Source organism: Miscanthus floridulus, chromosome 7 (assembly GCF_019320115.1).
Source record: "Miscanthus floridulus cultivar M001 chromosome 7, ASM1932011v1, whole genome shotgun sequence".
Taxonomy (NCBI): Eukaryota; Viridiplantae; Streptophyta; class Magnoliopsida; order Poales; family Poaceae; genus Miscanthus; species Miscanthus floridulus.
In genome coordinates, this window is record NC_089586.1 from 127667377 (window position 1) to 127688685 (window position 21309).

At 44.6% G+C, this 21309-nt stretch overlaps 3 protein-coding genes across 3 annotated transcripts; 1 reads left to right on the forward strand and 2 right to left on the reverse strand.

Annotated features, from left to right (window-relative positions):
- Window positions 1-4387: 4387 nt before the first annotated feature.
- On the forward strand, window positions 4388-5652 carry LOC136464706 (probable CCR4-associated factor 1 homolog 7). Its single transcript, XM_066463662.1, has one exon. The coding sequence runs from the start codon at window positions 4527-4529 to the stop codon at window positions 5388-5390; it is 864 nt and encodes a 287-aa protein (XP_066319759.1). The 5' UTR covers window positions 4388-4526; the 3' UTR covers window positions 5391-5652.
- Window positions 5653-7674: 2022 nt separating this feature from the next.
- LOC136464707 (pentatricopeptide repeat-containing protein At5g27460-like) lies at window positions 7675-10974 on the reverse strand. The gene is made up of 2 exons (XM_066463663.1): window positions 10347-10974; window positions 7675-9901 (listed from the first exon to the last, which is right to left on the reverse strand). The coding sequence occupies exons 1-2, from the start codon at window positions 10668-10670 to the stop codon at window positions 8645-8647; spliced, it is 1581 nt and encodes a 526-aa protein (XP_066319760.1). The 5' UTR covers window positions 10671-10974; the 3' UTR covers window positions 7675-8644.
- Window positions 10975-13840: 2866 nt separating this feature from the next.
- Window positions 13841-18592, reverse strand: LOC136464708 (two-component response regulator ORR23-like). The gene is made up of 6 exons (XM_066463665.1): window positions 17747-18592; window positions 16816-16968; window positions 16226-16639; window positions 16050-16126; window positions 14254-15444; window positions 13841-14141 (listed from the first exon to the last, which is right to left on the reverse strand). Exons 1-6 carry the CDS (start codon window positions 17883-17885, stop codon window positions 14073-14075), a joined length of 2043 nt encoding a protein of 680 aa, XP_066319762.1. The 5' UTR covers window positions 17886-18592; the 3' UTR covers window positions 13841-14072.
- Between the last annotated feature and the right edge of the window lie 2717 nt (window positions 18593-21309).

Here is a 21309-nt window from a genome sequence, read left to right on the forward strand (position 1 = left end):
CAAAAGAAGACCTTGCAGGGAGAACTATAGCAGCAAAAACATCACCGTCACCCTGCGACAGGAGCGACATGACTGGAACTGGAGCCCCAGAAGAACTCGAACCCGACGACCGCTTATTACAAGAGAACAACTCCAAAGTTAGAACAAAAAGAGGTATTCAACAACAGGAAAGTAAGGAAACAACTCACCGACGCGCGACAAGGGGCGCATCATCATCCTCTTCTTCCTCGCTCTCGACCAAGGCCACCATAACACCAGCTGAAAAAGGGCAAAAGTACTCGATCAAAGACAAAAACAAACAACAAAAGGACAGAGCGTATTAATATGCTCACCTAAGAGCATGCTAGCTACAACTGGAGTACCTGGACGAGTACTCGACTGGCGAGACTTTTTGGTAGCAGACAAACCAGAAGAAGAAGAGCTATCCGCTCACCCCCTCTTTACGACAGTATGAGAAGCTCGAGGAACTGGACGAGGAACATACTCTACATATGCATCAAGGTTTGTGGAAGAAACACCAGGAAATATTGTGGTGGTTTGAAACTTACTGGTCAAGGATGCCCCAACAAGATTCTCCCTAGTCTTCGCAATGGCAGAGCAAACATCAAGGGGGATAGGGTCAACGAAGTTACGCCCCAATTTATATAAACGAGTAAAACAACCAGACAGGAAAGAATAAGCAAAAGTGGAGACAGCAAAGTAAATACGAAAAGTACCCGCATAAGAAAAAACAACTCACAGCAGGAGGCGGGTTGTTAGCACTGTACTCAAGGACAGCATGCGGGACGACGCTCACTCCTTTCAGCATCTTCTGAAGATGCTCGAGCACCTCCTCATCAGTCAACTCAAGAGCAGGGACCATACGAGAAGGGTCCTCTGCCCCAGAGTACTCAAAACCATAATTTTCTCGCTCCTTCAGAGGTTGAACACGGTGGCAAAGAAAACTGGAAACGATACCGAAGCCGGTCAAGCCCTGTTGTTTCAGAGTACATATTCTCTCAAGAAGCGGCTGGATCGCCTGGGCCTCAGTTGTCGTCATGGGATTCTTTTCCCACCGATCATTAACCACGGGACCAGATCCAGAATGAACAGAAAGAGGAGGAATCAAATTGGCGGTATAAAATCAGTCGGCACGCCAATCCCTCACAGAATCAACCAGGTCATAATCAAAGAATTTGCTTTTAAGACCCTAGCAAAACTGAATCCCACAGCCACCAAGAATATTGGTGTCATCACGGCGGGGTTGTGGCTTCAGACGAAAGAAGTAACGAAAGAGAGAAAGAGAAGGAGGAATTCCAAAGAAAGTTTCACAAAGATGAACGAAAACAGAAAGATAAAGGACAGCATTGGGAGCAAGATGGTTCAGGCTAATCCCAAAATAGGTGAGAAATCGGTGAAGAAAAGCAGAAGTAGGAAGACAGAGTCCGGCACGGATGAAGGAGACGAAAAGAATGATCTCACCAGGACCTAGAGCAGGGACCCGATGCTCGCCTGGAGCTCTCCATTTAGCAATATCTTTGCTCTAGATCAGACCATCACTGACGAGCTCGCACAACTGATCCTCAGTTGTAGTCGGAGCAGGCCAGATCTTCTGAGCAGCCCTCATGGCCACGAATTCTTGATTTTCAATGACGGAAAGCGAGGCCTCCTCATCCACAAAGGCTGCCTGGGACTTACTCGCCGTTTTCTTCCTACCCATATACTAGCGGGAGCAATAAAGAACTAGGAGGCAATGATGATTCAGACGGTGGCACTTAGATTGCAGCAACAATGGCGGCGGTGGAAGCTTGAAGACTTAGGTTTCAAAGGAAAATCAGGGCAGTAAAGAAAAAGAAGAGGAAATGCCCTTAAATAGATTTTACACCAGTAAAAACGTGGCCCACCAGACCCGTTTTAACACGGCATGAGGACGCAACGGTCCATTTACTGACACAGCTAAAATGACGGACGGCACAAATCCACACAACGGTACAGTTCAACGGGTAGATTTCAGACTTATCCATCCAGCACCATGACGGAGTTATCATATTGCTACAAAAAGAACTCATCAACCATGAAGCAACGAAGGGTTACCTCATAAGGAACACAACAACCCAGTCGTTATAGAAAGAACTCAGGAATCTCATAAACAACCAGGACATCAGCAGAATAAAGAATGACAACTCAGAAGATAAGATGCTTTCCATTATAAATGGTTTCAAAAAAATAGAAGATTACACATCTTACAAGACCCAACGAACTCGGTACTACGATAAGCAAGGTAGCAAAGAGGAACCCGGACACAGCTAGGATCTGGAACGACTACATGTTCTAAATTGTAACTCGGTAGAACAAACCGCATTCGACTACACTATTTTCTTCAAAGGACGAACGCTATGCATCCAAGTCAGAAATCAGCAGCACGGCGGGACAACATGGACCAGAGAAGGCCTGTAGGCATCTGTCTATCCAAGTCTGATGTGACGTCGGATCAGGTGTTGATCTACACCGGACAGTCGCAGGGTAGGCAAGGAGGATCAGCATAGAGCTGCAGGATGAAGGAACATATCCTACATCACAAGACTTCCAACTACCACCACCAACTTCCAGGTGCAATGCCGCTGTGGAATTAGTCTATCTCTAATCCCTATCACAAGACTTTCTCCAGCTACGACAAGATATAGAAGAACTACAAAATACGTCCAGGGGCTGCTCTACTTCACAAACTATCATATTCATAACTACAGAGACTTCAGAACAAACAACAAAATGATCGATGAATCAAAACAACACTCTATGAGGGTATTTATAGACCAAAGAAGCGGTGCACATGGACTAGGAGCACCAACGGAACAAATCCAACAAAGGACACAGTAAAAGGACAGAACTCAATAAAGGAAGACTCAGGCGTGACGAAACAGTACTCAATACGAGCCAGTGAAAAGACAAAACTCAATAAAGGAGGACTCAGGCGTGAAGAAACAGTACTCAAGTACGACCGTATCCGGAAGAATATACCAACACTGTACAACTCGTGAACAAATAGTATTTACACCCAACCATCACCATACAACTACATCTGACAACAGCAGACTACCGGAGAACATGCCAAGGCTCTGCACCCGAGTTCTTTTTAAGTAAAAAAACCCGGATATATGCTCGGAGGCTGCAACAGGAAAAGTTTTTTTATCTCTTTGCACAACTCAGATTCAAGACCCTCCAACTCTCTATTTCAAATAGCAAGAGGCTCGAGGGCTACACTCAAACAAGGAGTTTCAAACAACATAAAGATTCAAGACCCTCTAACTTTTTGTTCCAAATAGCAAGAGGCTCGGGAGCTACACTTAGTGAGTACACTTTTTCTTTGAAAAAGCGCACGTCACCAAAAAGACTTCTTCAAGACAAACCACTTCAAGACCTCACGACAAAAAGAACCGGGACCAAGCTATAACCAAGTTCTTTTTTATAAAGAACCCAGGTATATGCTCGGAGCCTTTCGACGAAGAATCAGAGCAATTTCAAGACAAGATCCTCCAGCTCCTTGTTCCAAATAGCAAGAGGCTCGGGGGCTACACCCAGATGGATGTACTTTTTCTTCAAAAAGCACTCACCACTCGAAGATCCCAAGAAGCGCTACATGGTTTCACTCAAGAAAGCACTCGGACGACGCTTGTTCCTACTCGACAAGACCGGAAGGAACGAGACGAGGCTTCCAGAGCTCAACCATGAAGTGCTCGGGGGCTTGTCGATACGGGACCCACAGGATACCTCACAAGGAAGAGAGAAGATCTAGTTTGATTAGGATTCCTCCCATGTAATCTTAGTAGTAATACTACCCTGTAATCCTACTAGGACTCTATATTGTAAACCGACTAGAACTCTGGCCTCTTAACTATATAAAGGAGGACAGAGCTCCTTAGATCGGGAGTTTTTGGAAGAGAGTTCAGAAGAACATAACACAACATACAACACTTTACGATCAATCCAACGCAAAGGCTAACACCAACTAGACGTAGGGCTATTGCTCGATCAACGATCGAGGGTCCAAACCAGGATAAATCGACTGTCTCTTGCGTTTATCGTCGAGTTCTGCATACGCTGAAGCCCGAACATACTGCCCTAGGTACCCCCGTGGCAGGCTATCGGTGATCGACAAATATGTACCATCTTCTTTTGTTCAGTTCAACACTTACACATACAGGCTTGTTTGGCTATTGGCTAGGTAAAGCTCTCTGGGCCACACAGCAAGACTAGCAGCATGTTTGTTTCGTCGTAAACGATTGTGGAATATTTACTGCTGACTGATTTGATGTGAGAAAAAAATATTATTTTAATTTATAATCCACGATCATATATGAGCAAACAGGCTGAATGTCTCCCCAAACAAGCGAACAGGCTGATTGCGCATCGTCTCCTGTCTAGGCTACCACACCTACCCCCTCCTATCTCTCCTCTAAAAATCCAGAGGCTTCGGCCCCCTTCTCGAGCCTTTCGCCCAATTCCCCAATCGGACCAAGCCCTAGGAGAGATTCGATCGGGAATTTGGCATGGCAATGTCAGATCTCACAGCAACCGTGATCCCAAAGCCAGACGGGGCCGACGACGAGTCGGTGGAGATCCGGGAGGTGTGGGCGGACAACCTGGAGCAGGAGTTCGAGCTGATCCGCGACATCGTCGACGAGTTCCCGTTCGTCGCGATGGACACGGAGTTCCCGGGCATCGTCCGCCGGCCCGTCGGCGCCTTCCGCTCCCCCGCCGACTACAACTACGCCACCCTCAAGGCCAACGTTGACATGCTGCACCTCATCCAGGTCGGCCTCACCTTCTCTGGGCCGGGCGGCGAGCTGCCGGCCCTCGGTGCTGGCCGCCGCCGCTGCGTCTGGCAGTTCAACTTCTGCGAGTTCGACGACGCGCGCGACATCTTCGCGTCCGACTCCATCGAACTGCTCCGTCAAAGCGGCATCGACTTCCGCATCAACGCCGAGCGCGGCGTCGATGCCCGACGGTTCGCCGAGCTCCTCATGTCCTCTGGCGTCGTGCTCAACGATTCCGTATACTGGGTCACCTTCCACGCAGGATACAACTTCGGGTACCTACTGAAGATTCTCACCTGCAATAGCCTCCCAGACACACAAGCCGGGTTCTTTAGACTTATGAAGATATATTTCCCGACTGTGTATGACATCAAGCATCTCATGAAGTTCTGCAACAGCCTGCACGGCGGGCTGAACAAGCTCGCTGAGCTACTTGATGTGGAGCGCGTTGGGGAGTCTCATCAGGCTGGGTCCGATAGCCTGGTCACGTCCTGTGCATTCTGGAAGCTCAAGGATTCATTCGTCGCGGGCTCAATAGAGAAATATGCAGGTGTCCTGTACGGGCTCAATGCAGAGAATGGTGTTAGTGCACATTGAGGGCTATCACTCTCTTTGAATTTTAGCTTTGTGAATGTATTGATTTGGGACAGAAAGGGTGACAAGTGTGCAAGAGGGCTCACTGAAAAATAAGTCTGTAGGTTAAGTCTGTCTCACTCATTTGGGTGTATTTGGGATGCAGTGTTCTCTGGTTGCTCATTATTGAAATAGCTATTTCTCTTCTCTTTCAGCTTTTGTTCTCAATTTTTATTTTCTCCAAGCAAGATACTACACTCGATTAAAAATAGTAAAAGATGACCTCTGAGAATTAAGCCATGATACTTGCATTGCCACAATTTGTACGACCCATAGTCTAATTTAATTTTCTTTATTTCTGGCCTGGTGCAAGCGGTAGAGTCTTACCGCCTGTGACCGGAAGGTCCCGGGTTCGAGTCGCGGTCTCCTCGCATTGCACAGGCGAGGGTAAGGCTTGCCACTGACACCCTTCTCCAGACCCCGCACAAAGCGGGAGCTCTCTGCACTGGGTACGCCCTTTATTTCTTTATCTTCATGGTAAAAGAATTGATATATGATGCCTTTTTATATGAGCAGCTGATTGTCTCGAAAGAGTAATAGTGTAATACTACGTTATAATATCTAAGCATTTGTGAGCATAAACTTGGTGATGCTATACAAGAGAAAATGCCACCCACATTCACATGGCTATGCCTGAGGATGGCTCTCTTAAGGTTCCCACAATAATGAAACAGCTATAATATACTTTAGGAGACTAATACTTCATAATCCATCATCTATCCTTAGAGTAAGCACATCACCCATTTCATTTTAAAGCTCCAACTTTTCCAGAAATAGGATTCTGAATGCCTCTTGATTGAAAACTTCTGGTTTTAGTAATTGTGTATGCAAGTCACTTTCTACTTTCCAGTATTCTTCGATATGAGATGGAGCTAACATATTTCAGTAAAAATTACCAACAGCAGCTTGGAAAGCTCTCACTTGATAGTTGTGCACAACATGTTTCTTTCTTTTTTTACTAAGGCCTTGTAGAATCTGTTTATGGAATCTGACCTTCATGCTAGTGCCTAGTGCTCCAATTGACTGTTGGAGTTTCTGTCTATGTAAGTGTATCTTTGCATGAGGACAATTACAGGTAGCATTGTTTGAGGTTGAAATATTTGAGTAATTTAGAGTTTAACAACCCCTCTCTGGCCCTCATTCTTCCAAAATGTAGGTCGTTTTAGTTATGTTCTAGGTCAAACTTCTATAACTTTGACCAAGTGTATAGAAACATACACCATCTACAACATCAAAATTAGTTACGTTAAATCCACCATGAAAATATGTCTTGATAGTGTATTTATTTTGTATTTGTAAGTGTTGATAGTTTTTTGTATATACTTGGTCAAAGTTAGAGAAGTTTGTCTTAGGAAAAAAACTAACCTACATTTTAGAACGGAGGGAGTATTATATATGTTTTTGGAATTATTCTTTCTAACTATGCACTGAACATTCAGCGGCTTATTTTCTTCTTGGACACTTCTCTCCATGATACACGGTGTATCTAACAAAAATGTCCTGAGCCATTGAGATATATTTATTGATGCTGATGCAAGTTTACAAATGTGCATTGCATATATAAATGTGCATCTACTGCCAAAGTACAAATGTGCATTGCATTCAATTCGTTTTCTTTAATCTTTATTACTGTTGTTGTATATCTTGTGCTGATCATTCGAGCACTTTCAGGGCAATTTCATTGCCAGATGCATCCTGCTTGTCTTTTTTCCCCTGCTTTTAGAATATTTGAATTTGACTGGCAATTGCGTGTCGTCCTGTTCGCTTGGTTTATAAGCCGTACTTTTTCAGCCAATAAACAATATTTTTCTCTCACAACAAATCAGAAGCGAACAGGGCAACATGCCTTCCCTTTTCACCTGGTACTTTGGCCTGTTCATTTTGTCCATGTTTCGTGGTGTTGTTGATCCCGGTAGATGGTCTGGATCATTTGCCTAATTACTTTTACATCTGCCTCTTAAAGATTCCATATCCCAGTATACCATCTCCATTGAGAAAATAGGTTCGGTTTGAATTAGCCTGCATCTGGGCCAGGGTTGGTGGTCGTTAAGGTTAGATCGTTTTAATTTTTTTTGCTTAGCCTGCTCTTTATGTTGATTATCATCTATTATTGATGCGGCTGATATTGTTCACCTTGGCCATTGCCTTTTGCCTGCTTATTATCCCCTTGGATCTTGTAATGGTTACAAGTGACACCCTTGTATAAGGCAGAGTGAGGCTCCTGAATTGGCACTATGCAAGATTGGTATTTACACCAGATTCATAAAACCTCCATACATCACACCTAAAGGTTATCATGAACTTTGACTTTTCCTAGGATTTGCAAAACATAGTTTCCCGGTACCTGTTAATATGTAATTATCTGGATACATCACTAATGGCATGAGTGCTAACTTTTGAACTCCCCCCACCCCACCCCACAAAAAAAAGAAGGATGCTTCGGTTGCACAAATAAAATAAACAAGCTTTAGATTGTTTTGGTTGTCTAAATGTCCTATATTAATGACTTGAGCAAGTAATGTATCGATGTTAAGCTCTCTATAATAAAAGATGAAAAGGTATCAAAGTTGATTTCCAAATAACATTATTGAAAAACGAAAACAAAAGGCTGCATTCTCTAGCTCATCTATTTTGCCAGTTACACACTAACTCTAAATTTGTATGCAAAAGTACTTCTGAGAATGAAACCAAATTTGCAATTCACTTTGTTCAAACCCACTGCCGAAGCACGTTTTTGGAGATTGATCAGTGGGAAATTCTCCCAGAACAATTCATAAGAGAGATGTTACACGCAGATGTTACGTGGGCTGCAAACCAGCTTTTCGTGGATAGTGATTTTGAGAAACAAATAAGCAAAGCTATGTGCTTGCATCATAAAACTGGTTGCACCACTAATTACAGGTAATGACTAGGGAATGTTGATTCAGGTTCGATGAGGTTCTGATAGTCCAGAGGTTCAGGTGATCCTTGAGAAGCTGTAAGCATTCTTCCGTGCTGGTTCAGGTCGTTCCACACAAATACACTGTAAGATTCCCAAGATGGAGTTGTTCAGATTAGCAGGACTGCAGGAACACCAAACAGGGTCTCCAGGAGCGCCTTTTTTTGTATCTAGTAATTTGCAGGTTCAACTTGCCGCTCTTCACTTTGCAGCTCTAATTGACAAAGTCAAATGAATGATATTTATCATTTGACTGGTGATTGCCTGTTCCAGTTAAAGACTATCCATTGCATGTGATATCTATCTTGCCAGCAAGTATGATCAACCGGTCCATTTCTTCGTCCATATCAATCTGATCTTTTGCAATCATCTCAAGGATATTTGGTGGCACAACGTCAGCATTGATATATGCTCGAATCAATGACTTATACAGGGGCAAGCTTGTCAAGTTAAACCTCTGGAGAACCTTAATGTATCGATATGCATCGTCAAAATTTCCTTGCTCTTCAAAATGTTTGCCAATGGCTTCCATCAGTTCAAGTGGAGGTCTCCAATGGCAACTCTTCAACAGAGACAAACCTTTCTTCATGCAACCCACAGCTTTGTCCATCTGCCTACTCTGAACATAACCCTCCATCAATATCTCCCATGTCTTGTAATTTGGACATGCTCCTTTCTCTAGCATGTGGAGGTGGAGCCTCTCAGCCTTTTCAATCCACCTATTCCTCACATAAGCACCAAGAAGAACATTTGAAACCCGCACATCATGCTTCCTGCACCCTCCTTCCCAGCTTCCAAAGATCCACTCGGCCTGGCTGATGTCGCCAACTTTTATTGAACATAACATAGCAGTCATGTAGTTTGCAGTGGGGATTCTACCTGGCACACTTTTGCTAGCCTCCCACAATCTCATAACTCCATCGCTGTCATTCATTGCCGCATAACATGTCATTACAAAAGAGTATCCTAAGCGCCCTGTTGGTGACAGTTTTGTTTCAGCTTTCCTAAGGCAAGCTTGCGCTTTAGTGTTCAGTCCATTCTTCCTGAAAATGTTGGCTAGTGTGCAGTATGTGCTCCAACCAACCTCGACCGTCTCATCATTCAACATCTCCTGGAACACTGATTGTACTGAGGCAACACCAGAGACTTCAGCACAAGCATTCATCCAAAGGTTGTAAGAGAGAACATTTCTGGGAATGTTGTTCCGTTTCATGAGGTCAATAACACTAAGGACCTTCTCATACTGACAGGTTGCAACATAGAGTTTCATGATTTCATTGAAAGAGTGAGGATCTACAGGCAACCCGTGACTCTGCAACTGGGCCATGAAGTATTCAGCCTTCTGTACATTTCTTTCTGTAACATAGCAGTGGAGGAGAGGGAACGATGCAGCTTGTCTGGCAGCAGGGCTCTGTAGTTTGTTGTAGTATTCCTCAGCTTGAGAAGTGCTGTAAGCTTTAGCAATCAAGTCCAGTCTTGCTGCATGATCCCATGACGACAGTTGAAGAGAGTTGCATGATTCCATCCAAGAGAAAATCTGCAGCACAATGTAACTTTGTTTACCCGGTGTACCCTTTAATATGCTACGGAATATCTTATACCAATGCTGTCAATTAAAAAACAGCCAAGCTGCTAAACCCCTCGTATCCCAAGCTTCAGGGTCATGATCGAACATAAGAAATAGGTGCCCCTTGCTATCAACTCTTTAACGAATCAGTACCACATGATTTGCAATAAAAATTAGAAATAACAAATCGAATTTATCACTTGTATGTAACAATCAGCTCAGAAGAAAAACTCCAGATCAGACTAAGAATGCAAAAATGATTCCAATTGTCTATAGAAAGGGGCAGCAATAGTGTCACTGAACTCCCATTCCTCGTTCGTTTTATTAGATTAGATCCTTAATTCAAATGATACAGTAACAGTCAGTGCGTCGACAAAAACCAGAGCCAGGAGAACCCAAAAGTTCCGCTACTCACCTCGAGGGCGTGCTCGTAGCGGCGCGCGCGCCGGAGCATCGCGATTGCGCGACGGAGCTCCGGCTGCGAGATGTGGACGCGCTCCCGGGCCCATCTCTCGATTGCAGCCGCGGCGGCCCCGCGCGGCGAGCGGAAGCGGAGCCGGAGCAGGCGCCGCGAGAGGAGGCCACTCTCGTCCTCGCGGACCCGGTCGGCCGCGAGAGGCGCGGAGATGGTCGAGGAGAAGAAGGCGCAGGAGAGGTGTGGCTTAGGGTTTGGTCGCGTGCGGGAGGCGAGGCCGAGGCCGAGGAGGCCGGCGAGGCGCAAGGGCACGGCAGCGGCCATCGCCCGTGGGCCTGGCTTGTCGTGGACTCGTGGGATTTTGGCTTGTGTGGCGGTCAGGTCGAGTTGGCATTGGGTTCGGCAGCAGCTGAGCGTCAAATTCAAATCTCCCAATTTGTTTTGAACTTTTGAATTTGTTTACATGAATACAACGTGTCATTACTCAATCAAACGGTTTACGTTTAGGCCATCAGTGTGTTAACAACATGCAAGTGGGCCCCAGACTCGTTTTAGGTTCACCGGTCCGAAACTTGGTTGGACTGAAACTGGCTGAAAAGCACCGTTCCGGCTGGATTGTCGTGAGAGAAAAACACTGTTCCGGCTAAAAAAAAAAGTCGAACAAGCCGAATATGGAGTAAGCCGAACAGGGCCTTAGAATCAACCCATCTAAGTCCGGCCCACTCCCATACTTCTTCTCTCCTCTCTCCAGCGCTGCTCGTGTGCCCGGTGTCTCTCTCTTTATTCTGTCACAGTTCCCTTCCTGGCCTCCAGTCATTCGATGAAATGCCTCAGTGTGCTTGTCTCATTGTTTGCCGATAAAAATAATAATACTTACTGCAGATTTTTATGCTAGAGGTCTAACAACTGCCATTGGTAAGTTTATTGAAAGCTTCTTCTTTTTCGTTACAAGACTAAATCTCTTCTTCATTCTAATCCACTAACCCATAAACAAAGGGGGCATACCATCCACTTGGAAGATGTAAATAAGGCTCAAGAGCTACCTCGATCATTTAATGTAAATATTGAACTCACTATACATCTATCCAGATAAACTTCTTCCCTGATATTAAAACAAGCAACAGAGTATTGCGGATATAGAGTGATTGCAATTTGGTCTTCATCATCCCATACTAGGCTTGCCAACCAGTAACCATGTGTTTGACAAAATGCCCATGTCTTACAAATATACAATTTCACGGGCTCCATTAGCCTCTTGCTTGATTTTCATGAGCTGCGATGCTAATGGTTCCATCTCGTAAACCAACTACCCAGATAAACTTCCTCCCTGATATCAAAACAAGCAACAAAGTGTTGCAGATACAGAGCCAGGCTCACGTCGTTCATCTTAGGCGAGTTAATCCTCGTAGCAAAGTGATTGCAATTTGGTCTTCATCCTCCTGTACTAGGCTTGCCGACCAGTGACCATGTGTTCGACGAAATTCCCATGTCTTACAAATATACAATTTCACGAGCTCTAGTAGCCTCTTGCTTGATTTGATGAGCTGCGATGCTAATGGTTCCATCCAGTAAAGTGCATAAACTTTGCTTTTGCTTTCAATTAGCCAAAATGTGATGTCCATCATGTAAGTTCATTTGCCCTCATTTCTGGGTTTTCTTCTTGGCATACACATCTGTGTGCTGATTGTACGGTGTCGATAATCTATTCCACGCTTCAGAGAGACCCTGCTGCAGCCCCTTGATGCAATGATGGGTTCCATCACAAATTGGTGCTTCAACCTAGAAAACACAGAATGAAAGGTGTCGAGTTCCTTTCCATATTTCTAGAGAAAAAAATTGAAGCAGCCGCCCTGCTCATCCAGCTAAGAGCAAATGCACAATAAAATCTGCACTTGTGCAACCAGGCTATCCACCTAAATTGATGCAATTAAAAACAACAAATGTACTGGTAGTGCGTGGAGACGCAATGACAGCTGCTGCAACATACTCAAGTGTATTGTGAACACACACAATCTATCTGGTTGACTGCCCGAGAGAAGTCCCATTTTATTTTAGAACATAGCAGTGTATGAAGTCATCATTAGAGTGCATAAGAAACCAATACTTATTTTCTCTAATGAACAGATTAGTTAAGTCCATCGTCTTGGTCCTTTTCTCTCTCCTTGTTATCCATGCAGTTCTATCCGACTATGGATACATCCAAGAAGAGTTTCCATGATCCCGAAGCTTTTCCATTCAGCAATGCCACAATACTTAATACTGATACTTGTTGTGTATTTTTTTTACTTCTTATACTTCTACTCCTACCTAATGCTAAACCTATTGTGGTCTACAGCTGATTGGTTTATCAAAGTGAATTGGTTTAGCAAGTGTAGAAGTAGAACCTAGGTAACAGGATTAACTTCAGCTTACCTCCTGGAGTTTGCTTTCCCTGTCAATTGATGCTAACTTATATTTTCTTAAACTGTATGTGAATGATTATTTTTGCCTATGCCATTTTGTATTTCAGGCTATCGTTCCATCGTCGTCACAAGTCAAACGAGGATGATGATGAATTGGAGAGTACGAAGGACACTAAAGCTCACCTGAAATATGCTTGTCTTTCACCTGCAAAGTCTTGCTGGCAGCCAAGTCTATGACCTAGTACTGGTACCTTCCTGAGCTTATGATATGAGTTGTCTGGTACTCCATCCGTTCTAAATTATAAGTCGTTTTGACTTTTTTGATACATCTATTTTGCTATGTATCTAGATATAATAATATGTCTAGATACATAATAAAATGGATGAACTAAAAAAGTCAAAGTGACTTAAAATTTGGAACGGAGGGAGTAGCTAATATTTCATATTTATATAGTTGTTGTTTTGTTTTTATTCTCCAAAGTGAGCCCAGCATCACATTCTATATAAACTCACGTATGGCAGGATGCCCAATACAGGCAAGCGCATGGTTTCTAGTAAACGATATGAAATTATACCAAATTGGTTTTCTAATGGGATAAAACCATCCCAACTCTATATCAAATATGGGATACACCGCCGATTGAGGTGCCGAGCTACACATTCGATCTTTTATCAATCTACTCACTTTTTACTCCTTATATCTCTTCCAATCCTCTCGCTATCCTACATGTGTCCCTCAATAGGATTGTGGATGTTTTAGGTAATAGGACCCCCTCCTCCTAAATTCGTGGACATTCTAAGTGACCTTGCCGATTTTAGGACACCCTTACTGTATGTCTCCCGACAGGTCTTCACGGGAGGCCCTCATGGGTTTATCAAATCGGTGGCCTTGTTGATTATAGGACACCCTCGCTGTGTCACCCGACAGGTCTTAACAGGAAGCGTTCATGGGTTTATCAAGTTGACAAACCTCCGCTGCGTGTTTTGGCCTTGTCGACCTGCTAGTTAGCCTTGCCGTTTAGACCTCCCTCTTCTGCGTGTTTCAGCCGTTGCTGCCCGAACGATCTAGCTCTTGCTAATGTGTGACCGGAATTTGCGTCAACACAGTGTCTCCAGCTCAATTTAGCAAATGTACATTACCTTCTAGAATCCAGATATCTTACTGCTAGCACATTACATACAGAACAGACCTAGTAGTTACTGTATTTTCTTGGCTGTGAGCAGCATAGATAGGCGCACAGCTACAATTTTACCTAAGATTAACACTAGCTGCACAGCATACAATGAGAGATGAACACAGATGCAGATATGTGGAAGGTGGCGATCATATGCAGGTACCCAGGGAGTAGAAGTCACATCCCAGGTCATCGCTGAAGGAAGCATCGTCCTTCTCCTGCACGGGGATCAGCACTGCTGTTAGATGAAATGTAGCAGGTACTCCTTCCTTTCGTCAGACGACGAACCCTGCACAGACTAGTTGGGAAACATAACAAGAGCTTCCTTACCACTTTGATTATGGAGTTGAGGAGGCCGTCGAAGCTGCAGCTGCTAGAGCTAAGCTCGCTGTGGACCCTAGGGAAGCTCAAATCCGATGCGCTCTTTGGAGTCGGTGTGTCTCCGGAGATAATCATGTCGATCCTCGTCTGTGGAGCAGCTGTTGAAGCACTTGCTGTTGTCTGTCCAACCATTGTGCCACCAAGGTTTCCGTTATTTGGTCTTTGGCTCATGGGATGATGACTTCCCATAAGATTCGGTGGTTGAGAGGTCGGCAAACAACTCCATATGAACTTGGGATTCAACAGATTGTCTGTGTTCCCTCCATCCATGCTCTGCCTCAAATTGCTTCCACCACCAAAATTCAAGTATTTTTGGTTTGGCACAGTGTCTGGAGACAAAAGTATCACATTACCAAAAGAGCTAGCTCCCACTTTGTTGTCTCTTGCTACTCTGAGGTCATTGGAGGGGCAAATATTTGTACCTCCAGACGTCGTAGCACCCAACTCAGCTATGTTGTTACTGCAAAACGAGCCATTCATTGGCGATGCACTGGTAGAAAAGGCAGACAATGGAACAACCCTCTGCTGGGATGCACAAGAATCCATCAGACTGGAGGAAACTCCAACAGTGCCTTCAAGACGATCTGAACTTCCAGATGAAGATGGCTGGATAACAACTTTGTCTTGTCTACATTCAACAAGGCCATGCTGCAGCAAATGACTATTTGTGACGCTTTGGAGTGTGCCAGGCACGCCATTATTAGCCCGGCCACTCACAGAAAGGATAGTAGATAGATCTTCAGTTTCTTCATGAAACCACTTTTGTGTCAGCTGGACCTGCCCAACTGAAGTTGTCAAACCTTGTGCCAAATTTCCTTGTCGGCTACTAGTACCTGGTAGGCTAAGGTGATATTTATTTGGATCGCCATTGGAATGACTTATTGTGGAATTGCCGGTTGCAATCTGAATTGGCCTGTAAGCAGACATCCCTTGAATTCCAAATGATGTTGGATTATTTCTATTTAACAACCCCTGTGGACTAAAAGATGGCAGAGCTGCTGAAGAGGCAAAAGATTGATAACCCTGGAGTCCTTCGAATGCACCCATCCGCATAAAGGGGTCGTTGCCTCCCAAACCAGCAACAATGCTAGCCTGTTGCGATGCCACAGCACTTAGCCGTTTAAGATAGAGTCTATACTTCTGCATGGCACACAAAAGCAAACAGTTTAGATGTGTAGTTTGTTTAGTATTGGACATGTACAGTAACAAGAGGGCCAATTTTGCATTCGAGATATGAAAGCTGAGTCCTTTTCAGCTTCACTATGTATGCAAGATGTAGTCCAAATCATTACACGATAAAATGAAAATGGAGCTATGGAACAAACTGTGTCCTTTCTTCCACGTTTATAAGACTGAATCAGCAAAAACCAAAGAACTTCAATCAATAAATATATGCACTTGTCACGAATTCCCACTGTATAATATGCCTAAAACAGGTATGTCTTTGCTTAATCAGGGGGGTGAGGTGGCTTTCTTGTAGTAGTTAACAGTAATAATGTGTGAGCAAACAATCTATTAGCACTTTTTCATGCTCAAAAGCTCCAGGACACTTGCATATTTTTACAGAGCCTAATGCCAGATAGCTTGAAAAGTTAAGCCACACATCTTCTGAACAGTGGAAACTAAAAATTTAATGTTATCCTTATTACACGTACTGGTGAACCACACTACTGAACACCACAATTCTTGAGTTACCAGTACTTGCTAAACTGAACAAAGTGGGGTTAAGTCCATAAGTGTCTTGCCTGCAGGTGACTTGCAACATTTTCCCTGGTGAGTCTCTCAACATTCATGAGCTCAAGTATCCTTTTTGGCACAGCTTCTGCATCAACAGAAAAGATTAGGTTGTAGAATGGACCGTGGTAAATAACTTAACAGCAGCAAAGCTGAAAAAAGAACAGTGGGTGGCAGTGGGACTCACTGTCAATTCCTAGCTGATTGACAGCAGCAACAAATTTTCGGTGTAGTTCAACTGACCAAACAACCCTTGGTTTCTTTGGAGCTGAAGGATCATCGTTCTCTTGGCCATTACTCTCTTCTCCTTCATCTTCCTCTTCACTATGATATTCCTTCCTCTTCTTGCTGGGCCTTCCACATTGGTCAGGTGTCCCACCTGTAATTTGGCTGTGTACATGATCAAAATCTGCATTTGATGGCCTAGTGCACTCCTCATAACCATCAATGTTAGCACGCTCACAGTTACTGAATTTCCTTCTAACAACATGCTGCCAGATATTCCTAAGCTCTTCCAGCCGAACAGGTTTTAAGAGATAGTCACAGGCACCATGAGTTATCCCCTTCATTACAGTTTTTGTCTCTCCATTCACCGATAACACTGCATGGATAATGACTGGTTAGCAAGTTTTGCATTCCTCCAATACAAGCTTAAGATTTGCTGTATGGCATGGATGCTTTGCAGATAGTATAAGAATATCATTAAGTAAAAGCTGCATATTACTATCAACAACAGTGAGAGTCGGCCACCAGTAAGATATAGCATTTTGGACTTACTAATGACAGGGAGGTCCATTTCGAGCCCCAGAAGCTCCAGAAGCTTAAAGCCATCCATGTCTGGCATGTGCACATCACTGATAACAAGATCAAACAAGTCTCTGTTTTGCCTCAGCATCCTCAAGGCGACAACAGCCTGATTCGTCGTTGTCACTGCAAATACGAAACAATCCGGTCTTACAGATGAGTAGCTGTAGCAAAAGCCATAACAAGCATCTTGTACGTACTGCATGAGAAACTACCTAACAACTTGTAGTAAAAGCCCCAAAAAATGCAGCATTCAGTTACATGGTGATAGTGAGGTCAACAATTCAGTGCTTAACTATTTTCATCATTTGATGTAAACAAATCTGTAGCTGCGGCAAGAATTTACACATGATACGTGCATACACAATATATACCTGTAACAGCTAGTATAAGGGGGTGTTTGGTTGCCCCTCCTAAATTTTAGTCGCTGTCCCATCGGATATTTGACACATGCATGGAGTATTAAATATAGACTAATTACGAAACTAATTACATAGTTTGCGACTAATTTGCGAGACCAATCTTTTGAGCCTAATTAGTTCATGATTCGACAATGTTTTGCTACAGTAAACATATGCTAATGATGGATTAATTAGGCTTAAAAAATCCGTCTCGTGGAGTAATGATGGATTATGTAATTTGTTTTTTATCAGTATCCGAACACCCCATGTAACATCCTCCCGACACACCTCCTAAATTTTAGGAGCTGGATCCGAACACCCCCTAACACAATTACACAACAGCATTTTTTTATTTTTATTTTTAATACTCTGGAAGCAGATAATTCAGCAAAATCCAGGAAAAATAGAAATCTAACAGCACTGAACCAGAAATATACTTGGCTTACTAGCAGGCCGCAAAAAAGAAAATGACAGCGCTGCCGCCGTGTCGCGGAAATCCTTACCATGATACTGGCAGCGGCGCAGGAGGTTCTCAAGCACCTTGAGGCACACGGGGTCGTCGTCCACGGCGAGGACACGCATGCCGACGGGGAAATGGTCCCTGACCCTCCCCACGGCAGCATTTCTCTCATCTAGCCTCATCGGAACGGTAGAGAGCCTTCCAATCTCGACCCAATTCACGGCAAGAAACCAAACCGGCGCAAGAACACGCTGCAGTTGGTGCTCCCAGCAGAGCAGAGCAGAGCACCAGCCGCTGAGCCGAGAAGCAAAGCCAACAGGACAAACCTGTAGTTGGCACGCACCAATCCTATCAAGAAATTGGGCTCCTAGCTAGCAGTAGCGGCACCACCAGCCGGCACCACCCCGCACAAGGAGCGAGATGTGGACAGCAGGGAGGAAGATGGCTTGATGAAGGCCTCCCGATCCCCAGCAAGGAAAAGGGATGTGGGGAGGGGAAGGCAAGCAGAACCAAACCTACTGCTGCCCAACTGCAGCTGAAAAGAGGAAAAGGAGGGTGGCGCCTGGCGAGCCGGGATGGAAGGGCGAGGACAGGAAAGCAAGCGGCCGGTGGATTTGGACGAGAGTGGGGATGCAGCGGCAGCGGCAGGGTCACGACCAAACCCACCACCACCGCCACCCCATCATTATTGGAGCAAAGATGTGGGAAAGCAAAAGGAGGGTAGGGAGTTGGAGGCGGCCGGCTTGGATGGAGGGAGATGGAGGGAGAGGAAGGGCAGGCCAAAACAAAAGAGATGTGCGGGGAAAGCAAGCAAAGGAGCTGAAAAGCAGGCAGAGATGGCGACTGTTGCAGATGAACCAAGCCACCTCTGTCTCCCTCTCTGACTCTCTCTTTCCCACCCCACACAAGGAAGCTCAGCAGTCACAACAGTCCACACCAGCTCCGCCTCCGTCTCTTCTCCAGCGGGCGCCTCTGCTCACGGCATGGTGCATGGAACGCAAGGGATGGAGAGATCGGTAACTTTTGGTTCCTGTGCTTGGGAGGGAGAGGGAAGGAGGGAATGTCTGCGAGAGGCACGGCACGGGCTTGGGCGGGCGATCCACTGGTGTTAGGCCCCCTCTTAGTTCCGAAAATTTTTGGTTTTTAGCTATGGTAGCACTTTCGTTTTTATTTGATAAAAATTGTTCAATTATGAACTATTTAAGCTTAAAAGATTCGTCTCACGATTTCTCGGCTAAACGTGTAATTAGTTTTTTTTCGTCTACATTTAGTACTCCATGCATGTGTCGCAAGATTTGATGTGACAGAGAATCTTGAAAAATTTTGGTTTTTGGCTTGCATCTAAACGGGGCCTTAGATGCGGTGACTAAAATTTACGAGGCACGTGAGGGGATTGCATAGGGTGTTTGAATACTAATAAAAAAATAAATTACAGAATTCGTAAGTACTCCCCGAGACGAATTTATTAAGCCTAATTAATTCGTCATAAGCATATATTTACTGTAGCACTACATTGTCAAACCATGGATTAATTATGTTTAAAAGATTCGTCTCGTAAATTAGTCGTAAGTTGTGTAATTAATTTCGTAATTAATCTATATTTAATACTATAGGTATATATCTAAACATCTAATTAGATAACTATAAAATTTAGTAGGAGAAACCAAACGCCCTGTAACCACGGCTGATAGATATATGTGGGTCAAAATGGAGGCGGCGGCTGCGGCGGCAAATGTAAGTGGGCCCCGCCCATGCACAAGCAACAACTGATCAGGCGTAACTGATCAGGCGTGAGTGATCCTCTGCGTCGTGCGATGCAACCAAGCGATACGACCTGTACTCTGCAAGCACTCGGTAATTCTCGGCGTGCTACTGCTACCTCTAGTGAAACTGTCAAAGCCTTCTTTCTCTATGAATTTATACTACCCCTCCGTGGTGTCGTCGTCGTCGTCGTCCTTTTTTTTTTTTTTTTTTTTGCCGTACACTACTTCAGTAGTATTTTTTAACAAATAAACAGTGCTTTCTTTTCATAACAAATTAGCGTAAGCTAAATTTTAGCGAAACGAACAGAGCCTTTATCTTCTTTTTTGAAAACTCCTTTTTTTATCTGATGAAACACAGAATACTCGTCTAGGGCTGTGTTTTGCGGCGCTTCACCGGTCGCTCCAGAAGCTGCTTCACAATACCTAAGGTGCCGTTTGACACGGCTCCAGACAGCTCCGGCTCCCGCCTGCCATTTCACTGTTCATTCACTGTAGCAAGAGCCGGTTTTCTCTCTCCTTCTATCTCCCTCTCACAAACAGTCACAGCCAGCGGCTTCACCGGCGAAGCTCGAAATTTTGGCTCCGCTGGCTCCGTGAACAGTACCCCCGCTACAGTGAGAGAAGACAGTAGGAGAGAGAAAACCAGCTCTTGCTACAGTGAATGAATAGTAAAATGGCAGCAGGGAGCCGGAGCTGCCTGGAGCGGTGCCAAACGGCACCTAAATAGCATCTCACGAAACAGCTCCATATCTAAAGCCCCGCAAACCCTGGTGCTTGAAGCTGAAACACAATGGGCGAGCTAAAAAATCGAGCTTCACCTCACTCAATCTTATGGGTCACGTCGTCCTCCCACGCCGGTCTTGATGCCGCGGTCACGCTCCATCGCGCTACGAGTGTGCAGAAGTGGAGCTTGACCAAGAAATCAGGAGGGACTCGTCTATGTAATATTCTATAAACAGCAATCGATAGTACCATATTTACTGTTTACTCAGTGCTAATTATGTTTGACACCAGCAGGTGAGGGCCGATGTCAGAGGAGTCTTGCGTGTCGGTGGAGGAGTCCGGCGCGGTGGTGAAGTGTCCATGTCATCGTGCTGAGAATTGGGGCAACGGTAGGCGAGACAATTTTAGGCCTCGTTTGGCTTACCCCATATTATTCGGCTTGTTTTTTCAGTCAGAACAGTATTTTTCTCTCGTAACAATTCAGTCAGAACAATATTTTTCAGCCAGTTTCAGCCAAGATTCAGACCAGCGAACGGGGCCTTAGGGTGGCAAGGTAACGACGAGAGAGATGTAGGAGATGAGATAGATTCGGGAGGAGGGGACGAGAAATGAGTAATAGACTAATAGGGTTAACCCAATGACAAGTGGAGCCATGTATGAAGTAGGTCTAATGAGAAGTTGTTTTACTAAACATTTCTCGACCTATTAGATGAAGCTCGAGCAAAATGAAGTTATTCCATGAGAGAAGCTAGAACCAAAGCCATTTTATCCTTGGTCTGTTAGATAAAACTATAGCAAAATGAAGCTATTCAACGAGTGTCGGATATGGACAGGGTGATAATCACGCAACAAGCCGACCCTTGACCGAACCCTCGCCACACGCGGGGGCTCGCGGAAGGTCAGGCCAGCAATAAGACCAAACGCACGGTCACGCAGCGATCACCAAAATCCTAAGTAAGGGGTGCGTACGAATGCAAGAGTAAGTTCGCTACCCTCGCTCCGGTCTCCAGTAACATTTGGCCCTAGCGAATACCTTTTTTCTTTTTTTGAAACAGTCATTACATCAGACCTTTTCCTCGCGTAAGACTGGCGGTAAGGTTCGGGGGAACAAATAGGTAAG

What these genes read in the sequence shown, in the direction of transcription:
- LOC136464706 (XM_066463662.1), top strand. Translation starts at nt 4,527, where the DNA reads ATGGCAATGTCAGATCTCACAGCAACCGTGATCCCAAAGCCAGACGGG.
- LOC136464707 (XM_066463663.1), bottom strand. Translation starts at nt 10,670, where the DNA reads ATGGCCGCTGCCGTGCCCTTGCGCCTCGCCGGCCTCCTCGGCCTCGGC. An exon ending in GCTACGAGCACGCCCTCGAG is followed by an intron (nt 9,902 to 10,346) that starts GTGAGTAGCGGA and finishes ATTGTGCTGCAG; the next exon opens with ATTTTCTCTTGGATGGAATC.
- LOC136464708 (XM_066463665.1), bottom strand. Translation starts at nt 17,885, where the DNA reads ATGAGGCTAGATGAGAGAAATGCTGCCGTGGGGAGGGTCAGGGACCAT. An exon ending in AATGGACCTCCCTGTCATTA is followed by an intron (nt 16,640 to 16,815) that starts GTAAGTCCAAAA and finishes TTATCCATGCAG; the next exon opens with TGTTATCGGTGAATGGAGAG. An exon ending in TCAACTCCATAATCAAAGTG is followed by an intron (nt 14,142 to 14,253) that starts GTAAGGAAGCTC and finishes ATCCCCGTGCAG; the next exon opens with GAGAAGGACGATGCTTCCTT.